This window comes from Egretta garzetta, unplaced genomic scaffold, assembly GCF_000687185.1.
Source record: "Egretta garzetta isolate BGI_Z169 unplaced genomic scaffold, ASM68718v1 scaffold18, whole genome shotgun sequence".
NCBI lineage: Eukaryota > Metazoa > Chordata > Aves > Pelecaniformes > Ardeidae > Egretta > Egretta garzetta.
In genome coordinates, this window is record NW_009260616.1 from 5,480,730 (window position 1) to 5,494,282 (window position 13,553).

The window sequence follows — 13,553 nt, forward strand, 5'->3', positions numbered from 1 at the left end:
GGGTCCGTGCTCCCCTCTTGAGCCTCCTTCCCTCCCCTTCTCGCCGTTGCCCACACACAGACTGCTGCAGTGGTATTCCCTGCCCCAGCTGGCTTCAGCTTCATGTGACTTTTAGATAAGTAAATACATCGCTGTTAGGTATCGGTGGGGAGGTGGGGTTAAATGGGGTTTATATTTAGTTAGCCAGGGTAGGCAGGTAAGTAAATACATCGCTGTTCAGGTGTTGGGGGGGTTAAGGGGTTTATATGTAGTTAGCCGCGGTATGCTGGCGCTCTGGAGGGTGGCAGGTGAGGGGAGCCCTGCCCTGGCTTTGGCGCGGTGTCCTGAGGCTTGCACTGCAAACATTAAATTTGGCTTCTGTGCTGTCAGCAAACACATACATGCCCTGCCTGGCATGATCCACGTACCCAGGTGAGTGCTCAGAAATGGTTTCCACAGGATTTTTGTTTCCTGTGACTCATACGTGCCTCAGACCAAACATGCAACAGTGTCCAGCAGTTTTCTTGGTCTCCTGTTACTAGGAGTTGCAGTGTTGCACATTTTGAAGATCACTGCTGGTCTTTGCTTCCTGAAATAAATCTCCGCGGGGTCCAGTCGCGTGGTGCCTGCTCAGCCATGGAGTGAGCGTGTGACCTTGGGAAAAATCAGTTTATATCAGTCCCGGTTTCACAACCACTACCTCAGATGCACATGTGCCTTTCCCAAGTGCTTTGAAACTGACAAAGAAAATACTCTTGCTTTACATGCAACTTGAAGGCTGGTAGTCTTAATACAAGCTTAATTCATCTTGTTCACCATATTCCTGTATTTCTCAGCTCCTTTTTCCCTGCAGTGCTAAGTGGCAGTGGCTGAGAATGTGTCAGCCTGGAAAGCAGTGAGTAGGTAAGGCTGACACACCTCTCATTGGTGAGAAACCCAGTCTCTTTGCTACTGCAGCTGCTGGGGAGAAGAACAGCTTTGAAGTTCTTGCACACGTGCTGTTTCTCGCCTTTCTTTCTAGTCTGTGGTCTTTTATAGTAGCTTCCAACCAGGGAAGGTCTGGAAAAATAATTAAAATGCAACTCCCTCTCTTTTCAGGTGGTGGAGTGGAGAAGTCCTATCTCCTCCTCTACTCTCCAGTTTCCAGATTGCTATTAATGACAAAGAGCTGATTTTCTAGTCCCTGCCAACCTCCATTTTTTTTTCTGCTTAACAGCTTAAACCTATGCCTCTGCTTCTGTTTTCAGTTTTTCTAAGCAGACTATGTGAAGGACTCTTGTCAGGAATGCAGAACGCGCCCACGCTTATCAAACAGGCTAATCAACAATTTGCTAAATTTAATCTCCTTTTCAAAACTTGAAAGAGGAAAAGCAGTAGACAGACTGGAGCAAACTTGGCATTACCCATGTGTATCCAGTTCAACTGCAAATAATGCATTTCCTTTAACCTTTGTTTTTTGAAAACAGGGCAGTTCTGGCATGTATCTGACCTACATTTAGATCCGACTTACCACATCACCCCTGATCGCACCAAAGTTTGTTCTTCTTCCAAAGGAGCCAATGCCTCCAACCCAGGCCCTTTTGGAGACTTTTTGTGTGATTCTCCATATCAACTTATTTTGTCAGCGTTTGCGTTCATGAAGGATTCAAAGCAGCAGGTTTCATTCATGATTTGGACAGGGTGAGTGTTCAAGTCACTCTGCAGTTAACAGCTGGATAACAGTGTAGTGCAGTAATTCACAAGCTTGTATTTCCACCAACAGCTCTGAGTTTAGTATCCCACAAATGCTACTTTTAAATAGTCCCTTTAGTTGTCTGAATGGCTGATAAGTGGGAGACCGAGAATATAAGGCCTCGGGAACAGATTTCGATCTCTGTAATCATTTCTAGATATCATTGGACTGTTCATTGCGACATTTACCACATGACTGTATTAGTGTAAGTTAATAGAAGTGGTGTGGGGAGGGTGGGAAGTGGAAAAAAGCAAAAAGAAAGGTCAGGAATAACTAACTGGAATGAATTATTATGGGAGGTACTGGAGTTTGTAGGTCTTAAGGTCGCTAAAGAGCATCCCTTTTCAGAAAATATCCTTTGACTATATTTTATTTGGTTCTCTAAGAGGTAACTAGAATCAAGCAATAATGTAGCTTATGGGTTTGGGGTTTTTTGTTTTGTTTGGTTTTGTTTTGGTTTGGGTTTTTTTTAAGTATATAAAGTTACCATTCAGGTTTGGTGCCTGTATGAATTTTAGATCGGGGCTATTGGGGGGAGGGTAACTGTCATAGTACCATGCTCTGTTGCCTTCTAGGTATTCAGAAAAAATAGCATCAGTTTACCCTTCTGCCATAGCAAAATTCTCCGTTCTGCCATCACATAATTTTTTATGGTATACATCAATGGATAATTTATCAAAGAGTTTAGTATCTTTGAGTGTTTGTGAGAACTAGTTTGTTCATCAATGATGGGTCTTTTTTCTGGAAAGGTTTATATATGTTGTATCACTTAATTTTTCTGGGGGAAGGGTGTTAAGGAACATGAATATGTAAAGGCAAGTGATTAATTTCTTTTGCTTACCCTACTGTACTTAATTTTCAACAGGATGTTGTTAAAAGGGAAAAAATAAACTTATAAGGTTGTGCAGATACATAACCCAAACTGCACAGTAGCTCAAAGTGATGGAGTTGAATTAATTTAATTTCTAAGAAATCTTAGTTATGATAAACGTGAATCATAGCATAAATATTAGTCTACTTGTTTGTTTTTTTACAAAGAAAAGCCTTTGTAGAGAACCTTTCAGGCAATTCTATGATTTTAATTAAAGAGTCTATAGTAGTATTACATGCTAGAATGTAGATGTGTTTGCAGAATTTTTTTGCCTTTCCTTATGTTGCTAATAAACCTCTGTTAATAAAGCCTTTTCCTTTTTCAGAGATAGCCCTCCTCATGTTCCTGTAAAAGAACTCTCCACGAAGTTGGTTATTAGTATCATCGGTAATATGAGTTCTACAATTCGTAGTTTCTTTCCAGATCTTCAGGTTTTCCCAGCCTTGGGCAATCATGACTATTGGCCACAGGTAAAACAAGTTAGAAATTTGTTTATGTATCGTATTGAGTGTCTTCCTAACCCCTCAGAAAGCAGGTGTGAAAAATAAGAGTTAATTTTGTGTAACTATTATTCTGGAAACAGTATTCTCCAATTAGCATTTAAAATGATAAATAGTTCCAATCAAGAACAGAAAGTACATCTCTCTCTGTGTTAAGTTACCCAAGCAAACGTTGATGCCAGGTAAAATCTGTACATTGCCTGAGGTCATGCAAATTTACTGCTAATTGTTCCTCATGGCTTAGAACAACCAGGTCTCATCATAGGTAATACACACATTTTTTTTCTTGCTCTGTACATCATGCATGCGTGTACAATAACTTAATCTAACAGAAATTACATCCTTAATGGATTATCTATGAGCCTGTGGTAAAATTTAAGGCCTACTGAAAGGCCTACTGGAAGTCTGTCTGCTGACATCACTGGATTTTTTTTATCAGACTAATGGCAGAATTTTTGTAATGTTCCCATAGTTTTGCCACTACTATTAAAAATACATCTTTTTTGCTTTCCTCATTGGACACTTAGAAATACTCGCATGATTTACTGGATATGTGCACCATTGCAGCTGAGGACACTGCTTTTTTACTTTCAGTGTTCTGTGAATATTGTTCTTGGCATAGCTCAAAAGTAAACAGTTGCTTCATGTGTCCTTTAAAGCATATTGTGGGTTGATCTGGCAGCACACAGGACTGAGAAGCAAATTCTGTCATTGGATCTGAGGGGATTGGAAGGTCAACTAAAATATTTTGTTTGAAATGCCTAATGGGAATTCAGTAACACCCCTTCACATCCCCAGAGACTTTTATTCCAGCTTTCTGTGTTATTCATTAGGCCAATCAGGGCATGTCTTGGTGTAGCAGGTGATTGTATCTTTGGCTGTATCGTTGCTGGAGTTTGTGATTCCCAAATCAGGGAGTAACAGAAATGCTCAGAGAGGGGAAAGGGAAATGTGAGAGACAAAATAAGAGCTAAACATATCTTGGAAATGTGAGTGCACAAACCAAGCTGGGACTTGAGTCTCTTGTGTTCTTACTCTGGAAGTATAGTTTCAGCTTGTCACAATCACTGGCAGGGGGCCTGGTTGGTCCACCAGAAACCACCGGTAAAGTATTTTGATAAATAACACCTTAATTGAAGTCTCACTCGGTGTTTTGTTTTCATTTTGTTTTTTAAAAAGTCTTAACAGGGAATAGTTGTCATTCAGCAGTCTCCTTTGACAGAGAAGAAAAAAACTGTGTACAGTAAGCACGTAGACAAAGACTTTTCCAACAAATACAAGTTTTGTTTGTGAAATTAAATCTGAAGATAGAAAAAAGATAGGTCAGGAGGGGCAGGTGGGCAGCAAATAGAATTTTGAAGCAGGCTGCTGATCGGAATAACTGTTGTAGTTCTCTCTGCACAAAACCACACAGGCATGTTTCTGCAATGCTTTGCTTTGAAATGGCAGGCTTCACCAATGTGCAGAACTGACATACTTTTCTGTTTGTGTTCAAAAAAGACCATGGGATCAGAAATTCCCTGCTATGGGGTCATTTCAGGTTGTTGGATTTTTTTTTTTTTTTTTTTTTTTGCTGTTGATGATATTTCTGTTTTTTCACGTGGACACGCTTGGCAAACGTCCCGTAGACTAGAAGCAATGTGGAGCAAGCCACACACTGCAGGCTGTTCCAGAGCAAGTGTGAAAGCTGCACGCTCACCATGCACCAAAGAATTTTATTGCTCTCTGTTGTGTTCTGACCTGTCTGTCTTAACAATTTAACGGTCTCGGGTGATTTTTCTTGCAGAGCCTATTAAAAATACTACTCAGGTTAATCAAGCATTGGGGTACCTTTCAGATCGTATATTGTGACCTCAGTCTTCCTGCATAGTCTTATTTGTTTCACATCCTTGCCCCTGCTTAAAACAAATTCCCCGACTGCTGTCTAATCCACAAGTTCACAGAGCACTGACTTGCCTGGGTCCAAACCACCCTCGGTCCATAACACAGCCTCTTATCTGAGGTCAGGTTTTGCTGTGTCTGTTACTGACTGTTAACTCTGGCTGAACTGGTATAGCTCAAAGCTTTCTTAATAACTGGTATCTGTGCACTGCAAGCAACAAATGTCTGCACAGACTTCTGATTGCACTACTCCTAGACAGAGACTTAGTTCCTAAGCCTCTAATAACGTAGGTTTAGTTTCAAAGCTCTTAGAAAGGTCAAATTTTATTTTTAAGAAAACATGCGCTATAATACTGTTCCTATTTTTCAACCTCTGTTTTTTTTTGTTTCCTTATAGCACCAAGAATCCAAGCAGATACTCTAAGAAAGGCAAGGACAGGCTGGGGTCTTCCTGTCAGAGTTAGATGAGAGCATGGCTTTTATGAGGCTGTGGTGCTTGGGCATTGCTTGGCTCAGACTGAAGAGTGCTACAGTCCTAATTAGAGCCAGTGGGAGAAAACATTGACAAAACTTTTATGTTTTAAATGCTTTGTTATTATAGCTACAGGATATCATGGAAATGTTTGTGAATTTCACCAGAATGTTTCTGAGGGCCATAGTGGAGTTTTGGGGAGCTGCTATGAACCATAGGTTGCTTGAAAAATTCACCTTCTATAAAAGAAGCTTATGTTCAAGCTTTTCCTCCATAAGACTTCATTTTAGACTTTGAATCTTAGGTTTACATGTTTATTAATTCCACTCTGCTGTGCTCCTAAGGCGCGAAATATTTCTGGCATTAGTTTATCAATGCATTGACGAGGCCATGCAGTCAGTTCTGACTTAAGTTCATAGAATCATAGAATCACTTTGGTTGGAAAAGCCCTTTAAGATCATCGAGTCCAACCTTTAGATCATCGAGTCCAACCTTTAAGTTCAGACATTTGTTCCTGATCAGCAATACTGGATGTTCAGAAGTTTTTTTTCCTTTCTTGAGTTCATCCTGGTGGTGACTGGATACACTTACGTGTTATGCGAGAGGTCAGGCGGGATAATTTAGTGATTCTTTTTTTTTTGTCTGTGTGTCTGAATGCTGAGACTTACACAGGTTCTGTGCTCTCACAGGATCAGCTTCCTGTAACTACCAATGAAGTTTACAATGCTGTAGCAGATTTCTGGAAGCCTTGGCTAACAGATGAAGCAATCAGTACCTTCAGAAAAGGTAAAATATGCCAGTAATGCATTGTAAAGCTAGGGCTTAGCGCAATAATGATTCTACAGATTTGTCCCGTTTGTTTAGCTAAGCCTTATAGGGTGAATCAGCACAATGGTTTATCTGTAATGCTCCTGGAAGAAGTTACTTGTCTTTTGAATAGCAGTGTTTATCTTCAGGGTCCATTTATTCTCTTCTGATGCAATAATTATTGTTTCTTGTAACTTGTACAGTATTATTGGCTTTGTACCAATGCATGTGAAATATCTTACTGCCTTCAAGACCTTGTAATACTTTATAGATGAAGGTGTATGATGCACAAGACTACTTAAATTTGGTTGTAAAAAATTGATGAAATGTTTCTGGTTTGATACTACATGTATTTCAGAGCATATTGAAGAGGCATACATTTGTTCAAGTAATGATAGCACATAGTTTTGGTGATTATACTGTTAATAGCATCATATTTGTGATATAACTTACTAAACTGGGAGAATACTGATATCCTAATTACGATTTTTTTTTAGCAAAGGACTGAAAAGTTCAACCCAGTTTCCAATCCACTTGAACATTAGGGATTTGGAAGTTTAATTTGTGATTTTGTCTCCTGAATGAGGAGGAACTCTGGGTAAGACTGGAAGCAGAAACTCTAATAGGAAAAATAGAACTCAAAGGGGCAGACCTTAAGTTAAGGTATATTGTCATAGCTCTGTTGCCATGGCTCCACTGAAGTCCATGAACTATGAAATTGCACCCATTGAAGAAGCTCTGTATGCCATGGAATGTTTTAGGAGCTTGTACTGAAAAACATGATCTTTGCTTTTCATCTTATTCCAGTCTGAAGTTAAATGACTTTCAAAGGACAAGGCTACAAAACTCAAACAGTTCTTCCTGGAGGAACCTATATGTTTGCAGTATTTCAAGGAATGTGGCCTTTTTAACAATTACTATATCTCTCAATGTGAAAGAAATGTTTCAGGGCGCTTCTTGAGTGTCATTTGGATAATTGCATCTGAAAACTGTCAGATAAACACAAAGGCAATTACAGGCAGGAATTCATTAAAAAATCAGTGTCAACTTCTCCAACTAAAATGTTGCTAAAACCAGATTCTTAAGATGTTCCGTTGTGATAAGGTGATGCATGGCTTGAATAAACATATCATATTCTATTTTATTAGAAAGAATAAGGCTGGGTATTTTGTCAGTGCTGTAATTTCATTCTAAAGTTGTGCTTTGAAGCCTTTCATTTTTCAGATGATGTTGGTCTTATTTTCACAGGTGGCTTCTACACACAGCTGTTTGAATCCAGCGATAGCTCTCAGCCACTCAGGATAATCAGTCTGAACACAAATTTATATTACAGCCCCAACAGTGTGACTGTGAAAATAGCTGACCCAGCCAACCAGTTTGCCTGGCTGGAGGGAATACTAGAAACCTCTTCACAAAAGAAGGAAAAGGTAGGTAGGGGCTGTGAACAGGACCCATCAATGTTACTTGTTTAAATTTTGAGAAGGAAAAAAAAAAGTAGTAAAAAGTAGAGACAATGAAAATTTAAACATGATCCTAGAAGAGTATTAATGCTGCCAAAGATACTGCAGAATCAGAATTTTTTAATAAATCTTCTTTGAATATGCACATTATACTACAACAATTAATGAAATAGTGGAATGCAGTTTTTCAAATTATACTCAAATTATACTGTAAAATACCTTTTCTTTCCTACTATGTAAAATACTGTAGAAGCCAGGCTGAGAATACTTAATACTTTCGCCTTTGTTTCTGACTCTTTTTACTCATAGCCTTTAATTTTAAGATGTGCACCATTGACCTGAGACAAAACCTCGCGTATTTCATTTAAATTTTTATGTAATTACAAATATCAAAAACTAGAAATTACAAAGGAAATTGTCAAACACAAAACTTACCCAAGCTGCAGCAATTGCTATGATTTCAGTGTTACAACAAATTGTCTTATAGTACTCATGTTTTGAAGTGAGGTTATAAATTGTTGGCTTATGTTTGGTGCGGGGATTGGATCATCATCTGACCAGAAAAAGTGTTTAATTTGAAACATGTTTACATTGTGCTATGGTGTTGTAATTTTAAAAATACTATATTACAATCAGGAGAAAAGAGAGATTTCCTTTCCTCATAAAACCCTGCAGCATATTAGTTGGTGTGTGCAGTTGGAACCAAGTCTCGACCTTAGACAGAGGGGTTTTAAGCAGTTCTTCGTGTTTCTGGTGACTCTCTGACCATGCAGGCTCTGTAATATTCTAACATTAATTTTTCTTACTCTCTCCTTGAGATTGCAAATCATAGGTCTTGCCCTAGTAACTTGGTTTTTCATTAGAAATAATTGATCAAATTTTCCTTTGGCCTAAAATTGCACATAGATTTATTGGAACTTTTTTACCAAGTATATACTGAATTCACTAAAAAAAAATATTTCTTTTTCTCATTATGAATTTAAACATTCTTACTGTTTGTATTTTTTATAACAAAACTGTCGTGATCTATAGCTTTCAGAATGCCACTTCTAAGGTAGAAATGGTTACCACAATTCCATAATAATGCTAAGTTACAGCTAAAAGTATAAGTTTCAAATGAAGGTGCTAATTGTGCTTTCTGTATCTAATTCCTTAGGTGTATATAATAGGACATGTACCAATAGGATACTTGCCATATGCAAGGAATACCACAGCTATCAGGGAGTATTACAATGAGAGACTGGTAAAGATTTTTCGCAAATACGGTAGTGTTATTGCGGGGCAGTTTTTTGGACATACACATAGAGATAGTATCATGGTCCTCCTGGATGAAGAAGGTAATGATGCTTGTTGAATCCTTCATCTTTTTCGTCTTGATTAAAAGCAAATTAATACTTTCTTGCATGTTCTTACTAGTCAGCCTCCGTTATAGATAGTTGAAAAAGGAAATTTGGAAATACTGCTTTTTATCTACAAGAGTTCAAGCCTCACACTCCCAATTTTTTTCCAAAGAGAACCTTGCAAGGCAGACTGTCTTTTTTTGTTGGAGTCAGAAGAGAGTCCCCAAGCTTTTTTTTTTTTTTTAATGAATGCTTATGCCTAGACAAGAATTTCTAGTCTTTCCTCTTTTCCTCTCTGCTCTCTCACTGACACGGGCAAATTATACTAGCCAGTTGCTATTGTGTAATGTGTCAAAGGGAATGTTCTCAGGCCAGCTAGACATGCTCTATGTTCTTGTGTTTCCTGCATCATTACCGTGCCTCTCCGCTGAGTTCCCTGCTGCTTCAAAGTTAATTAAGATAAGGGTAAGCAGGAGGCAGGGGAAGGAAAGTCTCTGCCTGTTGCATCTCTTAGATCAGCTAATTTCCCTTCAGGAAAAGCACCCAGGTTTGAAAATTTTGTTTATTGCTTTGAAATGCCTTAGTTTTCAGCATGGGCATGGCCGTATGGAGCCCTCTAACATCTCTAACACAGTATCTCTAACATGTAACTGGTTAAATATTTGTGTCTGTGCCATAAAACAGCGAGAGGTCCATTGCTTTGGTTTATGTAAAATACCCAAATATTAATTGGCTCTTTATGTATGTTTTTTATGAACTCATAAAAGCAGTGCCCAAAATGCTGACTGGGGTAACAGTATTCTAAATAATTTACCTTTTTATGTGGCGTTGTCATGGAATTAATCTCCAGTAAAAAGGAATCCAGCCCTAAGTGAAAGAACTGGCTTTTTATATTTTTTTTTTTTAAAATGGTATTCACGGTAGTTTTATACCTACATATTTTTGTACCTTGTCAAATTTGTGCATGACATCATCACCTCTACTGCAAATTTCACTGAGGACAGGCTGATCTTGGTGCCTTGTCATTACAGTTTGCATGTGCAAGTAACTGCTTCTAAATTATTTTAATAATTCTGCATCTTTTGACAAAATTTAAACAGTGAAATTGCATGTAGCTAAATACAGTTTGTGTTTTTCTGTACAGTTTTAGGCTGCCTTCTATTCATGCCATTTTCCTTTTGACAAAATTCCAGAGAATTCAAGATAAGTGTAATATTGTAGCCAACATTAGCATACTGAGATGCAGAGCTCAGTTTTGTTTTCTCCAGAAGAATCTACTGATTTCCAGGCTTTCAAAGCTTCCGCTCAGATGTGGAGACTGACCTTGTGATTTCACTGCTGTGATGTTGTCAGCGAAAGGAATGGTTAGGGCTTCTTTTTGTTCCACAGGGAACCTCTCAATATGTTTACCTGCCTATTATATCTAATTAAAACCCATGTACATCCTCAAAGTTTCAGTTGCTGTAAGGATCGGTGTTCACACACTAGGTGCTGGGCTAGTCTCGATCAGTGCAGTCTGGGTCAGGTGATCATACCCTGGTGTTTCTAATAACATCATAAATACATAAAGCAACATGTAAAATATAGCATGGAGACAGCAAGTACAAGTTTTGAATAGTTCTTCAGTAGAAATATGCAAAATACAGAGACCTTACGTATAGGCAAGACCATTTTGCACAGGTTGTTGAATTGGTAGTAAGCTTCTAGTATAGACAAACTTAACTGGTACAAACTGGAATGTCTAGTGTGGTATTTTACACAGATTTTCATCTATCCAGTGAAGTATAGAAGGAGTTCACAGTGATATTGCTAATCCGGGGAAAAAAATGCTAATGTACCGAAGCCAGTCACTCCGGTTCTTGCTGTGTTGGTTCTCTACAAAAACATTTGAGAAAGAAACAATTGAAGGGAAACTGTTTCCTCACCTTACCTCTTCCTGCAGAAAAGCCAGTAAATTCCTTGTTTGTGGCACCTGCTGTAACCCCAGTGAAGAACGTATGGCAAATGGATTCCAATAACCCTGGGGTCAGATTGTATCAGTATGATCTTGATTATAGCTTGCTGGTAAGTAAAGATTTTAAAGCATCGTTTAAGACTTTAAATATGGCATCATTAAAAATTAACAGCGAGATGTCAGCCTTTGTAGTATTATAGCTGTTGGTGGAACTTTTGGTGTTTACTTTTGATTTTTCTTCCTGGGCAAAGGGAAGGGAATCTGAAATAGAATTTGGTCAGTCTTTGTGCCTGCAGGACTACCCAGTGCTTCCTGTTCTCTGTGGAATATTCTTACAACGTATAATAAAAGACAGACAGAAATTTTCTGGGCAGAATTATAAAACTACTTGCAGGGAGCTCTGCAACGGTGAAAAAGGTTCACCTAAATCCTGGGTTTGTTTACATACCAGTGTCATTTGCTGCTGATTGCCTGAGCTTTAGGATGCAGTCCATGAAATGCTTCTAAAGGGTGTAGAAGAGCAGAGGAAGAAAAGCACTCTTAACCATGTGATTTCTTTGGTAATCATGCACCTTCCTGTACAGAGTTTATACTTTTTATAGGAAATTACAGGTAAGTTTAGAAGGAAAAAAAAGTAGAATACTTCTATTTTGTAGTCTCATGTGATTTTTAGAGATAAGGTGAATCCTGTGTAATTATTTTGGCTCTGAACGACTTGCATATTCTCTCTGTAATCTTGACCTCACTGAGTTCAGTGACAACTCATTTTGCAGCTTGACTGGGTCTGGGGTTTCTCTCTGGAGACCTACACTAATAGAGGCTGCACCTTTCTTGTGCAGATTCCACTCCTGCGTCTCCATTTTTCCCTTTCCCTTAATTTCTCCCTGGGCCGTTCTTTTTCTGTCCATTCTGCCCTCAGGCAGTGCCTGCAGAAAAGAAGCTTCTGGACCTCGCCCGTCTGCCCTATTCGCGAAGTAGACATGAGGATAGTGGAGTTTGGTTTACAGTTTGGACAGGAAACACCTCTAACAGTGCCACTGCTGCCTTTTGTGGCTCCTTTTTCTTCTCCTCCCCATCCCCCTGCCATTATTGCACTGCAAGTACCAGCTTTGGGTGTAAGCCCAGCTCTTGGGGTGGGACATGACCTTCTATTCAGTTGTGAATAATGAGGAGCGACAGCTTCCTAATCAATATATCACTCTAGAGACTTAATGAAGCAGGGAAGAAAGCAATACAGCCGTGCCTATTTTTTCTTTCTTTTTTTTTTTAACTTTAGGATCTTTGGCAGTTTTATTTGGACCTCAGAGATGCCAACAAGAAAAATGAATCGAACTGGAAATTAGAATACATCATGACTAAAGCTTACGGCATTGAGGACTTGAAGCCAGAAAGCCTATATGAAATGGCCAAGCAGTTGTCTGTGCCACACAGCACGCTGTTTGAGCAGTATTACAGTAACTTCATTGTGAGTTATGACAAAACCATAGTCTGTGAAGAGGGGTGCAAGACGTGCCAGATATGTGCAATCCAATATTTGGATTACTCCTCATACTCAGATTGTATCAATCAGGAAGCAATCGGGAGATGAAGTCTCTGTGCCATTTATGCTGATACTGATTTTAGCCTGAGAACCTGCTCATCCTTTCGCTCAAGGACTCCAGTGCTGACGGGGAGCCTATGAGGCTTCTCTGAATTTCAGGGGAGCAATAAATCTTCCCAGATATTTTCTTCTTGTAAACATGTTTTCCTTCCGCATCTAAATAAAAGTTTGTTGGCTATGTAATAGTGACCAGATACTTCGCTGTTGTTTAGAGTGTCCTGTGCCCTCTCTAACAGGCATCCCAGTATGTGGGAATTGAAGTTACTCAGTTCTTTGGAAATCCAAGTCTCTTTTCTCAGGGTGCGTAAACGTAGGCAATGCCATTTCAGGCATGGGATTTGTATGGGGGCAGGTTTCAACCATCTGCTGTCATGATTTGCAAACTGAAATCTGCAAAACCCGCATTTGCTGAAAGTGGAGTGCAGTTATGTTGTTGATGCAATGCCAGTATTAGGTATCGCCCTGTGCCAAGTTTCTTTTTCTTTTTTAACCCCTTAAGCCCGCTTTTGTTTAGTGTTGTCTTTAGAATATGCCACTAAAGTGTCTTAATGGATCGCAAACCTCCATCCTGTAAATACTTAATGTATTTTTTTCAGAATGTGTGTGTTTGCCCAGCACAAAGTGCTTTTTTCTTATGATAGGGCTATGTACATTGGTACTGCTATCAAGCAGTCTCCTGGTATGAGATTTCACAGCAGACCATAAAGCAGGTTTAAATTGATCAACATCACTAATTAGACAATAGCACACACATCCTCTGTGCAGCACAGGTAAACATGCACTTGTCATGGTGTTTCTCAGGTTTCTTTTTTCATAGAGCATTCTAATATGTACTGTGAAGATTATCACATGTATGAATTTACAATTGCACAGACCACTTCTTCCTCTTCTTGTGATTAAATGTGCGCACAAGATGATAATATTAAGAAGGCCATTTATCTAGTGTGTGTAACCAAG

At 39.0% G+C, this 13,553-nt stretch overlaps 1 protein-coding gene across 1 annotated transcript; it reads left to right on the plus strand.

The window, feature by feature from the left end:
* Positions 1-262: 262 nt before the first annotated feature.
* On the plus strand, positions 263-12,653 carry SMPDL3A (sphingomyelin phosphodiesterase acid like 3A). The gene is made up of 8 exons (XM_009645197.2): positions 263-287; positions 1,446-1,659; positions 2,908-3,052; positions 6,125-6,221; positions 7,491-7,669; positions 8,859-9,039; positions 10,985-11,106; positions 12,273-12,653. Exons 1-8 carry the CDS (start codon positions 263-265, stop codon positions 12,582-12,584), a joined length of 1,275 nt encoding a protein of 424 aa, XP_009643492.1. The 3' UTR covers positions 12,585-12,653.
* Positions 12,654-13,553: the final 900 nt, after the last annotated feature.

Excerpts from the sequence above, each read along its gene's own strand:
- SMPDL3A (XM_009645197.2), top strand. The coding sequence starts at position 263 with ATGCTGGCGCTCTGGAGGGTGGCAG. Across the intron at positions 1,660-2,907 it reads TCATTCATGATTTGGACAGG|AGATAGCCCTCCTCATGTTC; the intron begins GTGAGTGTTCAA and ends TTCCTTTTTCAG. Across the intron at positions 7,670-8,858 it reads CTTCACAAAAGAAGGAAAAG|GTGTATATAATAGGACATGT; the intron begins GTAGGTAGGGGC and ends CTAATTCCTTAG.